General features: G+C 50.5%; 1 protein-coding gene across 7 annotated transcripts in view; it reads right to left on the reverse strand.

Moving 5' to 3' along the window:
- Positions 1-21,223, reverse strand: part of LOC118358779 (calcium-dependent secretion activator 2) — a 274,241-nt gene that overhangs the window by 101,084 nt on the left and 151,934 nt on the right. For all 7 annotated transcript variants that reach the window (XM_052480603.1, XM_052480605.1, XM_052480602.1 and 4 more), the window contains exon 12: positions 14,498-14,634. In XM_052480603.1, the coding sequence (XP_052336563.1) occupies positions 14,498-14,634 (137 nt within the window). The remainder of the gene's footprint in view (positions 1-14,497; positions 14,635-21,223) is intronic.

The raw sequence follows: 21,223 nt of genomic DNA on the forward strand, positions 1-21,223 counted from the left end.
CTCTCCCTCCCTCTCTCTCTCCCTCCTCTCCCTCCTCCTCTCTCACATCTCCCTCCTCTCTCCTCCCTCCAGAATCTCCCTCCTCCCTCCCTCCACCTCTCAGAATCTCCCTCCCTCTCAGAATCTCCCTCCCTCTCTCAGAATCTCCCTCCTCCAGAATCTCCCTCCCTCTCAGAATCTCCCTCCCTCCAGAATCTCCCTCCCTCCCTCCTCAGAATCTCCTCCCTCCCTCCTCTCTCAGAATCTCCTCCCTCCCTCTCTCCCTCCCTCTCTCTCTCTCAAATCTCCCTCCTCTCCTCCCTCCCTCTCCTCCAACTCCAGAATCTCCCTCCCTCCCTCTCCCTCCAGAATCTCCCTCCCTCTCAGAATCTCCCTCCCTCTCTCCAGAATCTCCCTCCCTCCCCTCTCTCCTCCCTCCCCTCCGAATCTCCCTCCCTCCCCCCTCTCAGAATCTCCCTCCCTCTCCAGAATCTCCCTCCCTCCCTCCCTCCTCTCTCTCTCTCCCTCCCTCCCCTCCCTCCCTCCTCTCAGAATCTCCTCCTCCCTCCCTCCCTCTCCTCAGAATCTCCCTCCTCCCTCCTCCTCCTCAGAATCTCCCTCCCTCCCTCCCTCCACCTCCGAATCTCCCTCCCTCCCTCCCTCCACCTCCTCAGAATCTCCTCCCTCCCTCCTCCACCTCCGAATCTCCCTCCCTCCTCTCCCTCCACCTCAGAATCTCCCTCCCTCCCTCCCTCCACCTCCCTCTAAATCTAACTCCCTCCCTCCCTCCACCTCCGAATCTCCCTCCTCCCTCCCTCCCTCTCTCTCTCTCCGAATCTCCCTCCCCCCTCCCTCCCTCCCTCCTCCGAATCTCCTCCCTCCCTCCACCTCCCCCTCTACCTCCCCCTCCCTCTCAGAATCCCTCCCTCCTCCGAATCTCCTCCCCGAATCCCTCCACCTCCTCTCTCCCTCCCTCCCTCCCACCTCCGAATCTCCCTCCCTCCCTCCACCTCCGAATCTCCCTCCCTCCCTCCCTCCCTCCCTCTCTCGAATCTCCCTCCCTCCCTCCCTCCACCTCCAAATCTCCCTCCCTCCCTCCCTCCCTCCCTCCCAAGCTCTCCCTCCCCTCCCTCCAAAGCCTCCCTCTCCCTCCTCCCTCCCTCCTCTCATCTCCCTCCCTCCCTCCCTCCACCTCCGAATCTCCCTCCATCCCTCCCTCCCCCTCCGAATCTCCCTCCCTCTCCTCCCTCCACCTCCGAATCTCCCTCCCTCCCTCTCTCCACATCTCCCTCCCTCCCTCCCTCCCTCCCTCCCTCCAACTCCTCAAATCTCCCTCCCTCCCTCCCCTCCCTCCCTCCAAATCTCCCTCCCTCCCCCTCCCTCCCTCCCATCCCCTCCCTCTCCCTCCCTCCCTCCACATCTCCCTCCCTCCCTCCCTCCCCTCCACATCTCCCTCCCTCCCTCCCTCCACACTCTCCCTCCCTCCCTCCTCCCTCCCTCCCTCCCTCCCACCTCCCTCTCCCCCTCCCTCCCTCCACCCTCCACATCTCCCTCCCTCCCTCCCTCCACCTCCGAATCTCCCTCCCTCCCTCCCTCCCTCCTCCGAATCTCCCTCCCTCCCTCCCTCCACCTCCGAATCCAAATCCCTCCCTCCCTCCCTCCTCCCTCCACAATCTCCCTCCCTCCCTCCCTCCACCTCCAAATCTCCCTCCCCTCCCTCCCTCCACCTCCAAATCTCCCTCCCTCCCTCCCTCCCTCCACCTCCAAATCTCCCTCCCTCCCTCCACCTCCAAATCTCCCCCTCCCTCCCTCCACCTCCAAATCTCCCTCCCTCCCTCCACCTCCACCTCCCAAATCTCCCTCCCTCCCTCCCTCCACCTCCAATCTCCCTCCCTCCCTCCCTCCACCTCCAAATCTCCCTCCCTCCCTCCCTCCACCTCCAAATCTCCCTCCCTCCCTCCCTCCACCTCCAAATCTCCCTCCCTCCCTCCCTCCACCTCCAAATCTCCCTCCCTCCCTCCCTCCACCTCCAAATCTCCCTCCCTCCCTCCCTCCACCTCCAAATCTCCCTCCCTCCCTCCCTCCACCTCCAAATCTCCCTCCCTCCCTCCCTCCCCTCCTCCGAATCTCCCTCCCTCCCATCTCCCTCCCACCTCCCTCCCTCCACCTCCCTCCCTCCCTCCACCTCCTCCAATCTCCCTCCCTCCCTCCCTCCCTCCCTCCCTCCTCCCTCCCTCCCACCTCCACAATCTCCCTCCCTCCCTCCACCTCCAAATCTCCCTCCCTCCCCCTCCACCTCCAAATCTCCCTCCCTCCCTCCCTCCACCTCCAAATCTCCCTCCCTCCCTCCACCTCCGAATCTACCTCCCTCCCTCCACCTCCGAATCTACCTCCCTCCCTCCACCTCCGAATCTACCTCCCTCCCTCCACCTCCGAATCTACCTCCCTCCCTCCACCTCCGAATCTACCTCCCTCCCTCCACCTCCGAATCTACCTCCCTCCCTCCACCTCCGAATCTACCTCCCTCCCTCCACCTCCGAATCTACCTCCCTCCCTCCACCTCCGAATCTACCTCCCTCCCTCCACCTCCGAATCTACCTCCCTCCCTCCACCTCCGAATCTACCTCCCTCCCTCCACCTCCGAATCTACCTCCCTCCCTCCACCTCCGAATCTACCTCCCTCCCTCCACCTCCGAATCTACCTCCCTCCCTCCACCTCCAAATCTACCTCCCCTCCCTCCACCTCCAAATCTACCTCCCTCCCTCCACCTCCGAATCTACCTCCCTCCCTCCACCTCCGAATCTACCTCCCTCCCTCCACCTCCGAATCTACCTCCCTCCCTCCACCTCCGAATCTACCTCCCTCCCTCCACCTCCGAATCTACCTCCCTCCCTCCACCTCCGAATCTACCTCCCTCCCTACACCTCCGAATCTACCTCCCTCCCTACACCTCCGAATCTACCTCCCTCCCTACACCTCCGAATCTACCTCCCTCCCTCCACCTCCGAATCTACCTCCCTCCCTACACCTCCCGAATCTACCTCCCTCCTCCCTCCCGACACCTCCCTCCCTACACCTCCGAATCTACCTCCCTCCCTCCACCTCCGAATCTACCTCCTCCCTCCACCTCCCGAATCTACCTCCCTCCCTCCACCTCCGAATCTACCTCCCTCCCTCCACCTCCCGAATCTACCTCCCTCCCTCCACCTCCGAATCTACCTCCCTCCCTCCACCTCCCGAATCTACCTCCCTCCCTCCACCTCCCGAATCTACCTCCCTCCCTCCCCTACACCTCCCTCTACCTCCCTCCCTACACCTCCGAATCTACCTCCCTCCCTCCACCTCCGAATCTACCTCCCTCCCTACACCTCCGAATCTACCTCCCTCCCTCCACCTCCGAACTAATGTAATAATACAAAATAATACAGCAGAGAGCCCTGGCAGCATGTGACAAGATGTTCCACTGTGACAAACAGATGGCCCACTTACTCTTGGTGCTGAATGCTTAATTGGCTATTAACGAGCCGACTGCCTCGTTAGCTCTCTCTCTCTAACGAACATGGTTGCTGTAGTCTGAGTGACAGGGGCTCTAAGACTGGTCTAGGTCAATGCTGTATCAAAGCTTGAAAAATGGAACCCGCTAAAATTCAAGTTGTTGCATCACTTTTTGAAAAACCCGCTGAACTTAGTCTGCTGTGTGAAATTTGGCAAACCAAATAGGAAAGAAGGAGATTTCTAAAAGGTACATTTTTTATTTGCTTTAGATTAGAACAACCATGTACACCAGTGGTCACTAACCTTTGAGTCAAAATGCAAACCGAAATCTAACTCAGAATTTTTTAAAACATGAATTAATTTTGATGATAGTCTGCATCTGATGGTCAGTCTGAGGGGAGGGAGCAGGGGTGAGAAGATTCTGGGAGATTCAGAGGTGGAGGGAGGGAGGGAGGAAGATTCAGAGGTGGAGGGAGGGAGGGAGGAAGATTCAGAGGTGGAGGGAGGGAGGGAGGAAGATTCAGAGGTGGAGGGAAGGAGGGAGGGAGAGAGGGAGGAAGATTCAGAGGTGGAGGGAAGGAGGGAGGGAGAGAGGGAGGACGATTCAGAGGTGGAGGGAGGGAGGGAGGGAGGACGATTCAGAGGTGGAGGGAGGGAGGAGGGAGGAGATTCAGAGGTGGAGGGAGGGGAGGGAGGGACGATTCAGAGGTGGAGGGAGGGAGGGAGGAGGGACGATTCAGAGGTGGAGGGAGGGGAGGGAGGACGATTCAGAGGTGGAGGGAGGGAGGGAGGGAGGACGATTCAGAGGTGGAGGGAGGGAGGGAGGGAGGACGATTCAGAGGTGGAGGGAGGGAGGGAGGGAGGACGATTCAGAGGTGGAGGGAGGGAGGGAGGGAGGACGATTCAGAGGTGGAGGGAGGGAGGGAGGGAGGACGATTCAGAGGTGGAGGGAGGGAGGGAGGGAGGACGATTCAGAGGTGGAGGGAGGGAGGGAGGGAGGGCGATTCAGAGGTGGAGGGAGGGAGGGAGGGAGGACGATTCAGAGGTGGAGGGAGGGAGGGAGGGAGGACGATTCAGAGGTGGAGGGAGGGAGGGAGGAGGACGATTCAGGTGGAGGAGGGATTCAGGGGTGGAGGGAGGGAGGGAGGACGATTCAGAGGTGGAGGGAGGGAGGGAGGACGATTCAGAGGTGGAGGGAGGGAGGGAGGACGATTCAGAGGTGGAGGGAGGGAGGGAGGACGATTCAGAGGTGGAGGGAGGGAGGGAGGACGATTCAGAGGTGGAGGGAGGGAGGGAGGACGATTCAGAGGTGGAGGGAGGGAGGGAGGACGATTCAGAGGTGGAGGGAGGGAGGGAGGACGATTCAGAGGTGGAGGGAGGGAGGGAGGACGATTCAGAGGTGGAGGGAGGGAGGGAGGACGATTCAGAGGTGGAGGGAGGGAGGGAGATTCAGAGGTGGAGGGAGGGAGGGAGATTCAGAGGTGGAGGGAGGGAGGGAGATTCAGAGGTGGAGGGAGGGAGGGAGATTCAGAGGTGGAGGGAGGGAGGGAGATTCACAGGTGGAGGGAGGGAGGAAGATTCACAGGTGGAGGGAGGGAGGAAGATTCACAGGTGGAGGGAGGGAGGAAGATTCAGAGGTGGAGGGAGGGAGGAAGATTCAGAGGTGGAGGGAGGGAGGAAGATTCTGAGGTGGATGCTGTTGGCAATAGTTGTCGGAAAACTTTACTTCACTCCTTCATTGTAGCTGTAGTGATGGTTGTAGCGTGAGTGGAAGAAGTATCAACTTTGCTGTGTGTTGGAGGCTTCTTTTTACAGTTTATGTCTCGAGGAATGTGCAGACACTGATCCAGGGGTGGAAAAACAACCCAATTCTCATTTTCTATCTAAAAGTAAAGATAGAAAATGACTCAAGTAAAAGTGAAAGTTGCCCAGTAAAATACTACTTAAGTAAAAGTCTAAAAGTATTTGGTTTAAAATATACTTAAGTATCAAAATTAAAAGTAATAGTACATATACTTTCATATTCCTTATGTTAAGCAAACCAGACAGCACCATGTGTTTTTTAAATGTATGGATTGCCAGGGGCATACTCCAACTCTCAGACATAACTTACAAACCAAGCATTTGTGTTTACTGATTCTGCCAGATCAGAGGGATGACAACGTGTTCTCTTGATAAGTGGGTGAATTGGACTATTTTCCTGTCTTGCTAAGCATTCAAAATGTAACGTGTTCTTTTGGTGTCAGGGAAAATGGAGTAAAAGTACATTACTTTCATTAGAAATGTATTGAAGCAAAAGTTATAAATAGTAAAGTCAAGTACAGATACCCCCATAAACTACTTAAGTAAAAAAAATACTTTAAAGTGCTACTTAAGTACTTTACACCACTGCACTGATCTGAGCAGATTGGTCAGGTGCACTTCATTTGCTCTCTGGGCCGGGTAGCCAGAGTTCTACCTTCAGACAGGAAATGGATCAAAATGGTAACACTTTGTCTTCCCGGGTGCTAGGGCTGCTGAATCAAGTGCAACTACCGGCAACAGCATGAAACAAACAGGCTTTATAGTTGTTTTTTTCCCAGAAATGTTTGTTGGCGACTAGGAATGCCTTCGACCGGTTGGTGACCACTGACGTACACCATGTAATGTCCATAATGTCAGTGTAATTGGTTTTGGGAAAGAAAAAAAAAAACTCAGGAAATGTGAAATTATTTATACTAACAAAATTGCTCAGAGAAAAATATTTTCATGATGCCATTGACCTAAAGGCCCCAGGACTAGTGGAAGCAAACTAGCCCCATAGCAAAGATCCACCAGCATATTTTACAGTAGGGATGAGGGTCTTTTCATGTCATCTGACCATCGCACCGCCTGGAGTTTGCTAAACGGCATTGGCACTTAGATTGGAACTGGTCAGATGACATTAAAATAGAGCTAAATATTTACATTATTTTATTATGTATAGCTCAGTATTTGTATTATTTATTTTAGTCTTTTTTGCTCATCTTTCTCAAAAAAGGTGCAAATAATTTGGGACCTGACTAGGTAATCAGTGTTCTAAACACTAGATGAGCTGACTAATTGATATTACGACAGTTGACACAGCATATTGTTTTCTGAGCATTATTCCCAAGGCCTCATTCAAGTGTACTCTGTTTAATGTGACTAGCGCACAGCATCTATTCGTCATCTGGGATGTTTCTAATTAGTATGATTAGTGCAGTCAAAATTCTGTTGTACCTTTGTTTTGTATCATATTGTACAACAGCTGATGAAACTAACACTGTAAAAGTGTGATAAAAGTGTGATCAGTGTTATTTCCTGCTAGTTGCTGGTTGAAAATACAATTGACACAGGTTTTGCATGAGTGGCGTTTTGGCTTGCCTGGTGACATCACTAAGAAGTACAAGTTAATAGACCAATAACAAAATAGTGCTGCTAAAGATCTATATTGAAAATACTGTGATTAAATAGGTTAGGTCCAGTATAATTTCTACACACTTTCTACCTGGTTTAAGTCGATTAAGTTGAGACTTCATTATTTTACTGCAACCCTCTCTCAGTAAAAGTCACAGGCACATTCAAATCAAATCATATTCAATTGTATGTGTCACAATCTTGGTAAACAACAAGTGTAGACTAACAGTGAAATACTTACTTACAGGCCTTTTCCATCAACACAGAAATACAAGAAAATAGAGAAATAATAAAAACATTATAACACAAGGAATAAATCCACAATGAGTAAGGATAACTTGGCTTTAGACACGGGGTACCAGTACCGAGTAAGGATAACTTGGCTTTAGACACGGGGTACCAGTAATGAGTAAGGATAACTTGGCTTTAGACACGGGTACCAGTACCGAGTAAGGATAACGTGGCTTTAGACACGGGGTACCAGTAATGAGTAAGGATAACTTGGCTTTAGACACGGGTACCAGTAACGAGTAAGGATAACTTGGCTTTAGACACGGGGTACCAGTAACGAGTAAGGATAACTTGGCTTTAGACACGGGGTACCAGTAACGAGTAAGGATAACTTGGCTTTAGACACGGGGTACCAGTATTGAGTAAGGATAACTTGGCTTTAGACACAGGGTACCAGTCATGAGTAAGGATAACTTGGCTTTAGACACGGGGTACCAGTAATGAGTAAGGATAACGTGGCTTTAGACACAGGGTACCAGTAATGAGTAAGGATAACTTGGCTTTAGACACGGGGTACCAGTATCGAGTAAGGCTAACTTGGCTTTAGACACGGGGTACCAGTACCGAGTAAGGCTAACTTGGCTTTAGACACGGGGTACCAGTACCGAGTAAGGATAACTTGGCTTTAGACACGGGGTACCAGTACCGAGTAAGGATAACTTGGCTTTAGACACGGGGTACCAGTACCGAGTAAGGATAACTTGGCTTTAGACACGGGGTACCAGTACCGAGTAAGGATAACGTGGCTTTAGACACGGGGTACCAGTACCGAGTAAGGATAACGTGGCTTTAGACACGGGGTACCAGTAATGAGTAAGGATAACGTGGCTTTAGACACGGGGTACCAGTACCGAGTAAGGCTAACTTGGCTTTAGACACGGGGTACCAGTACCGAGTAAGGATAACTTGGCTTTAGACACGGGGTACCAGTACCGAGTAAGGCTAACTTGGCTTTAGACACGGGGTACCAGTACCGAGTAAGGCTAACTTGGCTTTAGACACGGGGTACCAGTACCGAGTAAGGATAACTTGGCTTTAGACACGGGGTACCAGTACCGAGTAAGGATAACTTGGCTTTAGACACGGGGTACCAGTACCGAGTAAGGATAACTTGGCTTTAGACACGGGGTACCAGTACCGGGGTACCAGTAAGGATAACGTGGCTTTAGACACGGGGTACCAGTACCGAGTAAGGATAACGTGGCTTTAGACACGGGGTACCAGTAATGAGTAAGGATAACGTGGCTTTAGACACGGGGTACCAGTACCGAGTAAGGCTAACTTGGCTTTAGACACGGGGTACCAGTACCGAGTAAGGATAACTTGGCTTTAGACACGGGGTACCAGTACCGAGTAAGGATAACTTGGCTTTAGACACGGGGTACCAGTACAGAGTAAGGATAACGTGGCTTTAGACACAGGGTACCAGTAATGAGTAAGGATAACGTGGCTTTAGACACGGGGTACCAGTACCGAGTAAGGATAACTTGGCTTTAGACACAGGGTACCAGTACCGAGTAAGGATAACTTGGCTTTAGACACGGGGTACCAGTACCGAGTAAGGATAACTTGGCTTTAGACACGGGGTACCAGTACCGAGTAAGGATAACTTGGCTTTAGACACAGGGTACCAGTAATGAGTAAGGATAACTTGGCTTTAGACACGGGGTACCAGTAATGAGTAAGGATAACTTGGCTTTAGACACGGGGTACCTGTACCGAGTAAGGATAACTTGGCTTTAGACACGGGGTACCAGTAATGAGTAAGGATAACTTGGCTTTATACACGGGGTACCAGTAATGAGTAAGGATAACGTGGCTTTAGACACGGGGTACCAGTATCGAGTAAGGCTAACTTGGCTTTAGACACGGGGTACCAGTACCGAGTAAGGCTAACTTGGCTTTAGACACGGGGTACCAGTACCGAGTAAGGATAACTTGGCTTTAGACACGGGGTACCAGTACAGAGTAAGGATAACTTGGCTTTAGACACGGGGTACCAGTACAGAGTAAGGATAACTTGGCTTTAGACACGGGGTACCAGTACCGAGTAAGGATAACTTGGCTTTAGACACGGGGTACCAGTACCGGGTAAGGATAACTTGGCTTTAGACACGGGGTACCAGTACCGAGTAAGGATAACTTGGCTTTAGACACGGGGTACCAGTACCGAGTAAGGATAACTTGGCTTTAGACACAGGGTACCAGTCATGAGTAAGGATAACTTGGCTTTAGACACGGGGTACCAGTAATGAGTAAGGATAACGTGGCTTTAGACACAGGGTACCAGTAATGAGTAAGGATAACTTGGCTTTAGACACGGGGTACAAGTAATGAGTAAGGATAAGGTGGCTTTAGACACGGGGTACCAGTAATGAGTAAGGATAATGTGGCTTTAGACACGGGGTACCAGTACCGAGTAAGGCTAACTTGGCTTTAGACACGGGGTACCAGTACCGAGTAAGGATAACTTGGCTTTAGACACGGGGTACCAGTACCGAGTAAGGATAACTTGGCTTTAGACACGGGGTACCAGTACCGAGTAAGGATAACTTGGCTTTAGACACGGGGTACCAGTACCGAGTAAGGATAACTTGGCTTTAGACACGGGGTACCAGTAATGAGTAAGGATAACGTGGCTTTAGACACGGGGTACCAGTAATGAGTAAGGATAACGTGGCTTTAGACATGGGGTACCAGTAATGAGTAAGGATAACGTGGCTTTAGACACGGGGTACCAGTACCGGGTAAGGATAACGTGGCTTTAGACACAGGGTACCAGTAATGAGTAAGGATAACGTGGCTTTAGACACGGGGTACCAGTAATGAGTAAGGATAACTTGGCTTTAGACACGGGGTACCAGTAATGAGTAAGGATAACTTGGCTTTAGACACGGGGTACCAGTAATGAGTAAGGATAACGTGGCTTTAGACACGGGGTACCAGTATCGAGTAAGGATAACGTGGCTTTAGACACGGGGTACCAGTATCGAGTAAGGCTAACTTGGCTTTAGACACGGGGTACCAGTACCGAGTACGGCTAACTTGGCTTTAGACACGGGGTACCAGTACAGAGTAAGGATAACTTGGCTTTAGACACGGGGTACCAGTACCGAGTAAGGATAACTTGGCTTTAGACACGGGGTACCAGTAATGAGTAAGGATAACGTGGCTTTAGACACAGGGTACCAGTAATGAGTAAGGATAACGTGGCTTTAGACACGGGGTACCAGTACCGAGTAAGGATAACTTGGCTTTAGACACGGGGTACCAGTACAGAGTAAGGATAACTTGGCTTTAGACACGGGGTACCAGTACCGAGTAAGGATAACTTGGCTTTAGACACGGGGTACCAGTCATGAGTAAGGATAACTTGGCTTTAGACACAGGGTACCAGTACCGAGTAAGGATAACTTGGCTTTAGACACGGGGTACCAGTACCGAGTAAGGATAACTTGGCTTTAGACACGGGGTACCAGTACCGAGTAAGGATAACTTGGCTTTAGACACGGGGTACCAGTACAGAGTAAGGATAACTTGGCTTTAGACACGGGGTACCAGTACCGAGTAAGGATAACTTGGCTTTAGACACGGGGTACCAGTACCGAGTAAGGATAACTTGGCTTTAGACACGGGGTACCAGTACCGAGTAAGGATAACTTGGCTTTAGACACGGGGTACCAGTACCGAGTAAGGATAACTTGGCTTTAGACACAGGGTACCAGTCATGAGTAAGGATAACTTGGCTTTAGACACGGGGTACCAGTAATGAGTAAGGATAACGTGGCTTTAGACACAGGGTACCAGTACCGAGTAAGGATAACTTGGCTTTAGACACGGGGTACAAGTAATGAGTAAGGATAAGGTGGCTTTAGACACGGGGTACCAGTAATGAGTAAGGATAACGTGGCTTTAGACACGGGGTACCAGTACCGAGTAAGGCTAACTTGGCTTTAGACACGGGGTACCAGTACAGAGTAAGGATAACTTGGCTTTAGACCCGGGGTACCAGTACCGAGTAAGGATAACTTGGCTTTAGACACGGGGTACCAGTACAGAGTAAGGATAACTTGGCTTTAGACACGGGGTACCAGTACCGAGTAAGGATAACTTGGCTTTAGACACGGGGTACCAGTCATGAGTAAGGATAACTTGGCTTTAGACACAGGGTACCAGTAATGAGTAAGGATAACGTGGCTTTAGACACAGGGTACCAGTACCGAGTAAGGATAACTTGGCTTTAGACACGGGGTACCAGTAATGAGTAAGGCTAACTTGGCTTTAGACACGGGGTACCAGTCATGAGTAAGGATAACTTGGCTTTAGACACGGGGTACCAGTAATGAGTAAGGATAACTTGGCTTTAGACACGGGGTACCAGTAATGAGTAAGGATAACGTGGCTTTAGACACAGGGTACCAGTACCGAGTAAGGATAACTTGGCTTTAGACACGGGGTACCAGTAATGAGTAAGGATAACGTGGCTTTAGACACACGGGGTACCAGTACCGGTTGCGAGTAAGGATAACTTGGCTTTCGACACGGGGTACCAGTACTGAGTAAGGATAACGTGGCTTTAGACACAGGGTACCAGTAATGAGTAAGGATAACGTGGCTTTAGACACGGGGTACCAGTACTGAGTAAGGATAACTTGGCTTTAGACACGGGGTACCAGTATTGAGTAAGGATAACTTGGCTTTAGACAAGGGGTACCAGTAATGAGTAAGGATAACGTGGCTTTAGACACGGGGTACCAGTAATGAGTAAGGATAACGTGGCTTTAGACACGGGGTACCAGTACCGAGTAAGGATAACTTGGCTTTAGACACGGGGTACCAGTAATGAGTAAGGATAACGTGGCTTTAGACACGGGGTACCAGTAATGAGTAAGGATAACTTGGCTTTAGACACGGGGTACCAGTAATGAGTAAGGATAACGTGGCTTTAGACACAGGGTACCAGTACCGAGTAAGGATAACTTGGCTTTAGACACGGGGTACCAGTAATGAGTAAGGATAACGTGGCTTTAGACACACGGGGTACCAGTACCGAGTAAGGATAACTTGGCTTTAGACACGGGGTACCAGTACCGAGTAAGGATAACTTGGCTTTAGACACGGGGTACCAGTACCGAGTAAGGATAACGTGGCTTTAGACACGGGGTACCAGTACCGAGTAAGGATAACGTGGCTTTAGACACAGGCTACCAGTAATGAGTAATGAGTAAGGATAACGTGGCTTTAGACACAGGCTACCAGTAATGAGTAATGAGTAAGGATAACGTGGCTTTAGACACAGGGGACCAGTACTGAGTAAGGATAACTTGGCTTTAGACACGGGGTACCAGTAATGAGTAAGGATAACTTGGCTTTAGACACAGGCTACCAGTAATGAGTAAGGATAACGTGGCTTTAGACACAGGGGACCAGTAATGAGTAATGAGTAAGGATAACGTGGCTTTAGACACAGGGGACCAGTACTGAGTAATGAGTAAGGATAACGTGGCTTTAGACACAGGGGACCAGTACTGAGTAATGAGTAAGGATAACGTGGCTTTAGACACAGGCTACCAGTACTGAGTAATGAGTAAGGATAACGTGGCTTTAGACACAGGGGACCAGTACTGAGTAAGGATAACGTGGCTTTAGACACAGGGGACCAGTACTGAGTCCATGTGCAGAGGTAGGAGGTAATTGAGGTAGACGGGTACATATAGGTCGGAATACAGTGACTCAAAACGTTCCGTGACCTGAAAGTGGCTCTTGACCCACCAGTTCAAAATCACTGCACCAACACACACAGACAGGAAACACAGACAGGAAACACAAACACGCATGAGGTTCAGGTCTGCAGGAGTGAAAAGAGTACCGAAATATCCTATTCAAGTACTGTTACCTTATTAGAGGCACTGCTACTTGAATGTATTTTTTCTCAAGTAGAAGAACAGTTCATTTCATGCAAGTTGAAGTATAGGCCAAGAATCTGATTGGTGTATCCGCTGTTAGATGAAAATACATACCAGCCACTCTGTTCCACTGTATCAAAGTGTTGATGTACAGCAGGATTCTATTCACAGTCGGAAACTCCATAAGCACGACAAGAAATGTGAGTTTCTAAAGTTTGACAACCCAGATCTGATCTACCATCAGAAGGGCTGACCCTACTTCTTAACAGACGTTCCTAAGGCCTTGTCGTTCTCAATGTGGCTTCAACGGAGACTACAAGTTGATACACAAAGTCCTTGACAAAGCCCTCGTCGTTAACAAAGCCATTCACATGAAAAAGTGTGTGGAGGGAGCGCTCATCCCGTGTTCGTCTGAGTTGAATGAGTTATCGTTAGTAGGACTATATGCTCAGAACTCTTTCTATGACAGACTGACCAGCTGAATCCAGGGGCAAGGAGACAGGTTAATTAAAGAAGGATTTTAAAGTCTTGAGACAACTGAGACATGGATTGTGTATGTTTGCCATTCAGAGGGTGAATGGGCAAGACAAATCATTTGTGCCTTTGTACTTGGTATGGTAGTAGGTGCTAGGCACACTGGTTTGAGTGTGTCAAGAACTGCAATGCTGCTGGGTTTTCCACACTCAACTGTGTCCTGTGTGTATCAAGAAGAACATCAAGCCAACTGGACACAACTGTGGGACTCATTGGAGTCAACATCCCTGTAGAAAGCTTTCGACACCTTGTAGAGTCCATGTGCTGACGAATTGAGACTGTTCTGAGGGAATTTGGGGGCAACTCAATATTACGTAGGTGTTCCTAATGTTTTATACATTCAGTGTATAAAGGGATTGGGTCTGTTTCTAAATCTGAAAGATGGCCTATTTACACGACTATATTTCACATATTCTGGGTTTAGCGCAATTCCTGGATTTGAAAGGGAATTGACCACTATGGTACATATGGCCAGGTCCACACCCCCCTCCCCCATTCTCTGTGGCCCCCTCTCCACTAAATAGGCTCAGCAGAGGTCTGTGAGGGTCATGTTTTTATTTGGGAAGTATTGATTAGCACCGTTTATCCCCCCTCGTTGAGTGTTGGAGCTCCCAAACCCTCAAGGCATGAGCCTCTTGCTGCACTCAGAGTCTAAAAGATAAAGCCTTTGCGAGGCCTCACTCACTAACTCACTCACTAACTCACTCCCTCACCCTCACTCCCTCTCCCTCACTCCCTCACTCTCTCCAGAATTGGAAGCCTGTCTCCTTTCTTTGCGCTGGCTTGCACTACAATATTTTTTTCCAGAAACGTCTGGCATATAAATAAACATTCAATAATGGACAATAATGGACAATCTCTCGCTCTCTCTCACCAGACAGGAGAAGGAGTCATTCATCCGGTGCTGTAGAGTCTGTTTCTGCAGCATGGGGAACAAGGCGGCATGGTCGAAACGACAGGGCACCGCAGAGATCAGATCCTCTACCCCCTGCCTCTGAGAGCGATCCAGACCTGTGAGTGAGTGAGTGAGTGAGTGAGTGAGTGAGAGTGAGTGAGTGAGTGAGTGAGAGAGAGAGAGAGAGAGTGGGTGAGACAAAGAGACCGAATGAGTATTAGAGCTATAGAGAAACAGTTGAACAAAAAAAAATCCATTCAGTCATTCATCTCCGTCAATCAAAAAAATAACAATGGAGTGTATCTTTGCAACACCTGGTAGCAGAGTGAGAGACTCCTCCAGTCCAAATCACAACATACACACTGACGTGGAGGTCGGGGAGACAGAACGATGGAACATAATTCACGCCTTTGAGTACAACCGTGTAACAGAAGTGTAAAAAGAGGAGGGAATTCTTATTTGACTGGATTGGCATCGTCAGTTTTCGCTGCTTTGGTTATTAGTTCCCACCTCTGTTGGCGTGAGATACTCTGTGAAATCCAGGTTCCAAATTTCAACTGTAAATACGAGAAACTGAGATACCCCCGCAACATGCGAGGCTATGTGAGGAAAAACAGTGCCACAAACAAACACAAGCCTGTAACGCGTCTTGTCACAACACTTTGTTAAGCACCACTAGAGCAAAGCCAAGTCATTTGGTCAGTGGTGGATAAGTGTTGACCAATGACTGTTCCTATATAGCGCCTGTGTACAGTATGTGTTGCGTGTTTGTGCCCTACGTGTCGTTGTCCTTCTCTAAGCCTGGATATGTTGTATGTCACACAAAGAGCTAGTGAATGGACAGGGAAGGGAGTGAGCATCGTTTGAGCAGGAAATAACAGAACAACGCACATACCATTCACACACAGCTGGCACAAGGAGGCCAGGTCACAAAATGAAAAGGAAGAAATATGAGTGTCCAGGTCCAGGTTCAGATCCAGTCCTTTTAGACCCGTCCCAGTTAACAACCCCCACATGAAAAGCCTAACACTCTCTTTTCCCGTATTGTAGAAATACATTTGGAACAGACTTTTCTTCACATGACACACGGCCCCACAAAAGACCAAGGCTGTAGAACCCCCCCCACGCCTCTGATGCCCGCGGCTTCACACCCGAGACAAGCATTAGCTTTTTATTAACGCTGCCATTTCTGCCTTCACCACCACTCTTGTACGGACAGAGAAAAGCCCAGTGCTTTGGCCGCAAGCGCTCCCTTTGACATTTGTGTTTCCCCTCTTCTTCCCTTGTTGCTTTTGTCTAAAAGAGGCAGCAGAAGTGCAAACCCCACAATCAACTCTTCTTTCACCTCACTGTTTCTGTCCTCCTGTCCTTTCATTCCGATGTAGGTCATTTTACATTCTTTAATGTCATTTGGAGAAAGGCGCGGTGGAACGAGACGATTCTACAGAAACCGAGACAAAGGGATATAGATTAAAGATGATGATGAGACGAAGAGGGAGAGACAGTATTGATTGAGGGGCTTGCAGGAGGAGGCGTGATGTTAACTTATCCAGTCACTAGGAGAAATCCTATTGATCCGTGTCATCTTTAACTTCCAGCTATTATCTGTACATGAGGAGGGGGGGGGGGTGAAGTGTATGTCTGTCCCTGTGTGTGTGGCTAGACAGGGGGTGTTAGAGTGCATGTATGTCTGTCCCTGTGTGTGTGGCTAGACAGGGGGTGTTAGAGTGCATGTCTGTCCCTGTGTGTGTGGCTAGACAGGGGGTGTTGGAGTGCATGTCTGTCCCTGTGTGTGTGGCTAGACAGGGGGTGTTGGAGTGCATGTCTGTCCCTATGTGTGTGGCTAGACAGGGGGTGTTAGAGTGCATGTATGTCTGTCCCTGTGTGTGTGGCTAGACAGGGGGTGTTAGAGTGCATGTATGTCTGTCCCTGTGTGTGTGGCTAGACAGGGGGTGTTAGAGTGCATGTCTGTCCCTGTGTGTGTGGCTAGACAGGGGGTGTTAGAGTGCATGTCTGTCTCTGTGTGTGTGGCTAGACAGGGGGTGTTGGAGTGCATGTCTGTCCCTGTGTGTGTGGCTAGACAGGGGGTGTTAGAGTGCATGTCTGTCTCTGTGTGTGTGGCTAGACAGGGGGTGTTAGAGTGCATGTCTGTCCCTGTGTGTGTGGCTAGACAGGGGGTGTTGGAGTGCATGTCTGTCCCTGTGTGTGTGGCTAGACAGGGGGTGTTAGAGTGCATGTATGTCTGTCCCTGTGTATGTGGCTAGACAGGGGGTGTTGGAGTGCATGTCTGTCCCTGTGTGTGTGGCTAGACAGGGGGTGTTAGAGTGCATGTATGTCTGTCCCTGTGTGTGTGGCTAGACAGGGGGTGTTAGAGTGCATGTCTGTCCCTGTGTATGTGGCTAGACAGGGGGTGTTGGAGTGCATGTCTGTCCCTGTGTGTGTGGCTAGACAGGGGGTGTTGGAGTGCATGTCTGTCCCTATGTGTGTGGCTAGACAGGGGGTGTTAGAGTGCATGTATGTCTGTCCCTGTGTATGTGGCTAGACAGGGGGTGTTAGAGTGCATGTCTGTCCCTGTGTGTGTGGCTAGACAGGGGGTGTTGGAGTGCATGTCTGTCCCTGTGTGTGTGGCTAGACAGGGGGTGTTAGAGTGCATGTCTGTCTCTGTGTGTGTGGCTAGACAGGGGGTGTTGGAGTGCATGTCTGTCCCTGTGTGTGTGGCTAGACAGGGGGTGTTGAAGTTGGGTCAGCTATTAGTGTGTGTGGCCAGACAGGGGGTGTTGAAGTTAGGTCAGTTATTAGTGTGTATATTTTGTGTATGTATGGGGTATGTTGGCGTGTGTGTTGAGTGTATGTTGTTAGACCGGTTGAAGGGGAGACAAACTTTGATGTGTGTTACAAAGCACAACCGTTGTGTTTCTCTGGAGTTAATGAATTGTAGCTGAAGGAGTACATCCCTTATGCCTGGTGTGGGACTAGGGAAGAGGATATGGATACAGGGGAACAGCTTGGTGTGAGACTAGGGAAGAGGATATGGATACAGGGGAACAGCTTGGTGTGGGACTAGGGAAGAGGATATGGATACAGGAAACAGCTTGGTGTGGGACTAGGGAAGAGGATATGGGTACAGGGGAACAGCTTGGTGTGGGACTAGGGAAGAGGATATGGATACAGGAAACAGCTTGGTGTGGGACTAGGGAAGAGGATATGGATACAGGGGAACAGCTTGGTGTGGGACTAGGGAAGAGGATATGGATACAGGGGAACAGCTTGGTGTGGGACTAGGGAAGAGGATATGGATACATGGGAACAGCTTGGTGTGGGACTAGGGAAGAGGATATGGGTACAGGGGAACAGCTTGGTGTGGGACTAGGGAAGAGGATATGGGTACAGGGAACAGCTTGGTGTGGGACTAGGGAAGAGGATATGGGTACAGGGGAACAGCTTGGTGTGGGACTAGGGAAGAGGATATGGGTACAGGGGAACAGCTTGGTGTGGGACTAGGGAAGAGGATATGGGTACAGGGGAACAGCTTGGTGTGGGACTAGGGAAGAGGATATGGGTACAGGGGAACAGCTTGGTGTGGGACTAGGGAAGAGGATATGGGTACAGGGGAACAGCTTGGTGTGGGACTAGGGAAGAGGATATGGGTACAGGAGAACAGCTTGGTGTGGGACTAGGGAAGAGGATATGGGTACAGGGGAACAGCTTGGTGTGGGACTAGGGAAGAGGATATGGATACAGGAAACAGCTTGGTGTGGGACTAGGGAAGAGGATATGGATACAGGAAACAGCTTGGTGTGGGACTCGGGAAGAGGATATGGGTACAGGGGAACAGCTTGGTGTGGGACTAGGGAAGAGGATATGGGTACAGGGGAACAGCTTGGTGTGGGACTAGGGAAGAGGATATGGATACAGGGGAACAGCTTGGTGTGGGACTAGGGAAGAGGATATGGGTACAGGAGAACAGCTTGGTGTGGGACTAGGGAAGAGGATATGGATACAGGAAACAGCTTGGTGTGGGACTAGGGAAGAGGATATGGGTACAGGGGAACCGCTTGATGTGGGACTAGGGAAGAGGATATGGGTACAGGGGAACAGCTTGGTGTGGGACTAGGGAAGAGGATATGGATACAGGAAACAGCTTGGTGTGGGACTAGGGAAGAGGATATGGATACAGGAAACAGCTTGGTGTGGGACTAGGGAAGAGGATATGGGTACAGGGGAACAGCTTGGTGTGGGACTAGGGAAGAGGATATGGATACAGGAGAACAGCTTGGTGTGGGACTAGGGAAGAGGATATGGATACAGGAGAACAGCTTGATGTGGGACTAGGGAAGAGGATATGGGTACAGGGGAACAGCTTGGTGTGGGACTAGGGAAGAGGATATGGATACAGGAAACAGCTTGGTGTGGGACTAGGGAAGAGGATATGGATACAGGAAACAGCTTGGTGTGGGACTAGGGAAGAGGATATGGATACAGGAAACAGCTTGGTGTGGGACTAGGGAAGAGGATATGGGTACAGGGGAACAGCTTGGTGTGGGACTAGGGAAGAGGATATGGATACAGGGGAACAGCTTGGTGTGGGACTAGGGAAGAGGATATGGATACAGGAAACAGCTTGGTGTGGGACTAGGGAAGAGGATATGGGTACAGGGGAACAGCTTGGTGTGAGACTAGGGAAGAGGATATGGGTACAGGGGAACAGCTTGGTGTGGGACTAGGGAAGAGGATATGGATACAGGACAACAGCTTGGTGTGGGACTAGGGAAGAGGATATGGGTACAGGGGAACAGCTTGGTGTGGGACTAGGGAAGAGGATATGGGTACAGGGGAACAGCTTGGTGTGGGACTAGGGAAGAGGATATGGATACAGGGGAACAGCTTGGTGTGGGACTCGGGAAGAGGATATGGATACAGGAAACAGCTTGGTGTGGGACTAGGGAAGAGGATATGGATACAGAGGAACAGTTTGGTGTGGGACTAGGGAAGAGGATATGGATACAGGGGAACAGCTTGGTGTGGGACTAGGGAAGAGGATATGGATACAGGGGAACAGCTTGGTGTGGGACTAGGGAAGAGGATATGGATACAGGGGAACAGCTTGGTGGGACTAGGGAAGAGGATATGGATACAGGGGAACAGCTTGGTGTGGGACTAGGGAAGAGGATATGGATACAGGGGAACAGCTTGGTGTGGGACTAGGGAAGAGGATATGGATACAGGGGAACAGCTTGGTGTGGGACTAGGGAAGAGGATATGGATACAGGGGAACAGCTTGGTGTGGGACTAGGGAAGAGGATATGGATACAGGGGAACAGCTTGGTGTGGGACTAGGGAAGAGGATATGGATACAGGGGAACAGCTTGGTGTGGGACTAGGGAAGAGGATATGGACACAGGGGAACAGCTTGGTGTGGGACTAGGGAAGAGGATATGGGTACAGGGGAACAGCTTGGTGTGGGACTAGGGAAGAGGATATGGATACAGGGGAACAGCTTGGTGTGGGACTAGGGAAGAGGATATGGATACAGGGGAACAGCTTGGTGTGGGACTAGGGAAGAGGATATGGGTACAGGGGAACAGCTTGGTGTGGGACTAGGGAAGAGGATATGGGTACAGGGGAACAGCTTGGTGTGGGACTAGGGAAGAGGATATGGGTACAGGGGAACAGCTTGGTGTGGGACTAGGGAAGAGGATATGGATACAGGAAACAGCTTGGTGTGGGACTATGGAAGAGGATATGGGTACAGGGGAACAGCTTGGTGTGGGACTAGGGAAGAGGATATGGGTACAGGGGAACAGCTTGGTGTGGGACTAGGGAAGAGGATATGGGTACAGGGGAACAGCTTGGTGTGGGACTAGGGAAGAGGATATGGGTACAGGGGAACAGCTTGGTGTGGGACTAGGGAAGAGGATATGGATACAGGGGAACAGCTTGGTGTGGGACTAGGGAAGAGGATATGGATACAGGGGAACAGCTTGGTGTGGGACTAGGGAAGAGGATATGGGTACAGGGGAACAGCTTGGTGTGGGACTAGGGAAGAGGATATGGGTACAGGGGAACAGCTTGGTGTGGGACTAGGGAAGAGGATATGGATACAGGGGAACAGCTTGGTGTGGGACTAGGGAAGAGGATATGGGTACAGGGGAACAGCTTGGTGTGGGACTAGGGAAGAGGATATGGATACAGGGGAACAGCTTGGTGTGGGACTAGGGAAGAGGATATGGATACAGGGGAACAGCTTGGTGTGGGACTAGGGAAGAGGATATGGGTACAGGGGAACAGCTTGGTGTGGGACTAGGGAAGAGGATATGGGTACAGGGGAACAGCTTGGTGTGGGACTAGGGAAGAGGATATGGATACAGGGGAACAGCTTGGTGTGGGACTAGGGAAGAGGATATGGGTACAGGGGAACAGCTTGGTGTGGGACTAGGGAAGAGGATATGGATACAGGGGAACAGCTTGGTGTGGGACTAGGGAAGAGGATATGGATACAGGGGAACAGCTTGGTGTGGGATGGGGAGAGTTGCAGAGGGAGAGCTTGGCGCTCAATCTCTTCATATCCATCAATTTTAAGCCCCATCAGCGTCGTCACAGCAGCAGTCACATCCATGTGGCATGTGCCCCGGTGAGGTGGCAGATCCCATGATGACAGGTTATCGACGCGGGTGGAGAGAGACGCGGATCGCTAACATCTCAGGT

This window comes from Oncorhynchus keta, chromosome 26, assembly GCF_023373465.1.
Source record: "Oncorhynchus keta strain PuntledgeMale-10-30-2019 chromosome 26, Oket_V2, whole genome shotgun sequence".
In the NCBI taxonomy this organism is placed as follows: domain Eukaryota; kingdom Metazoa; phylum Chordata; class Actinopteri; order Salmoniformes; family Salmonidae; genus Oncorhynchus; species Oncorhynchus keta.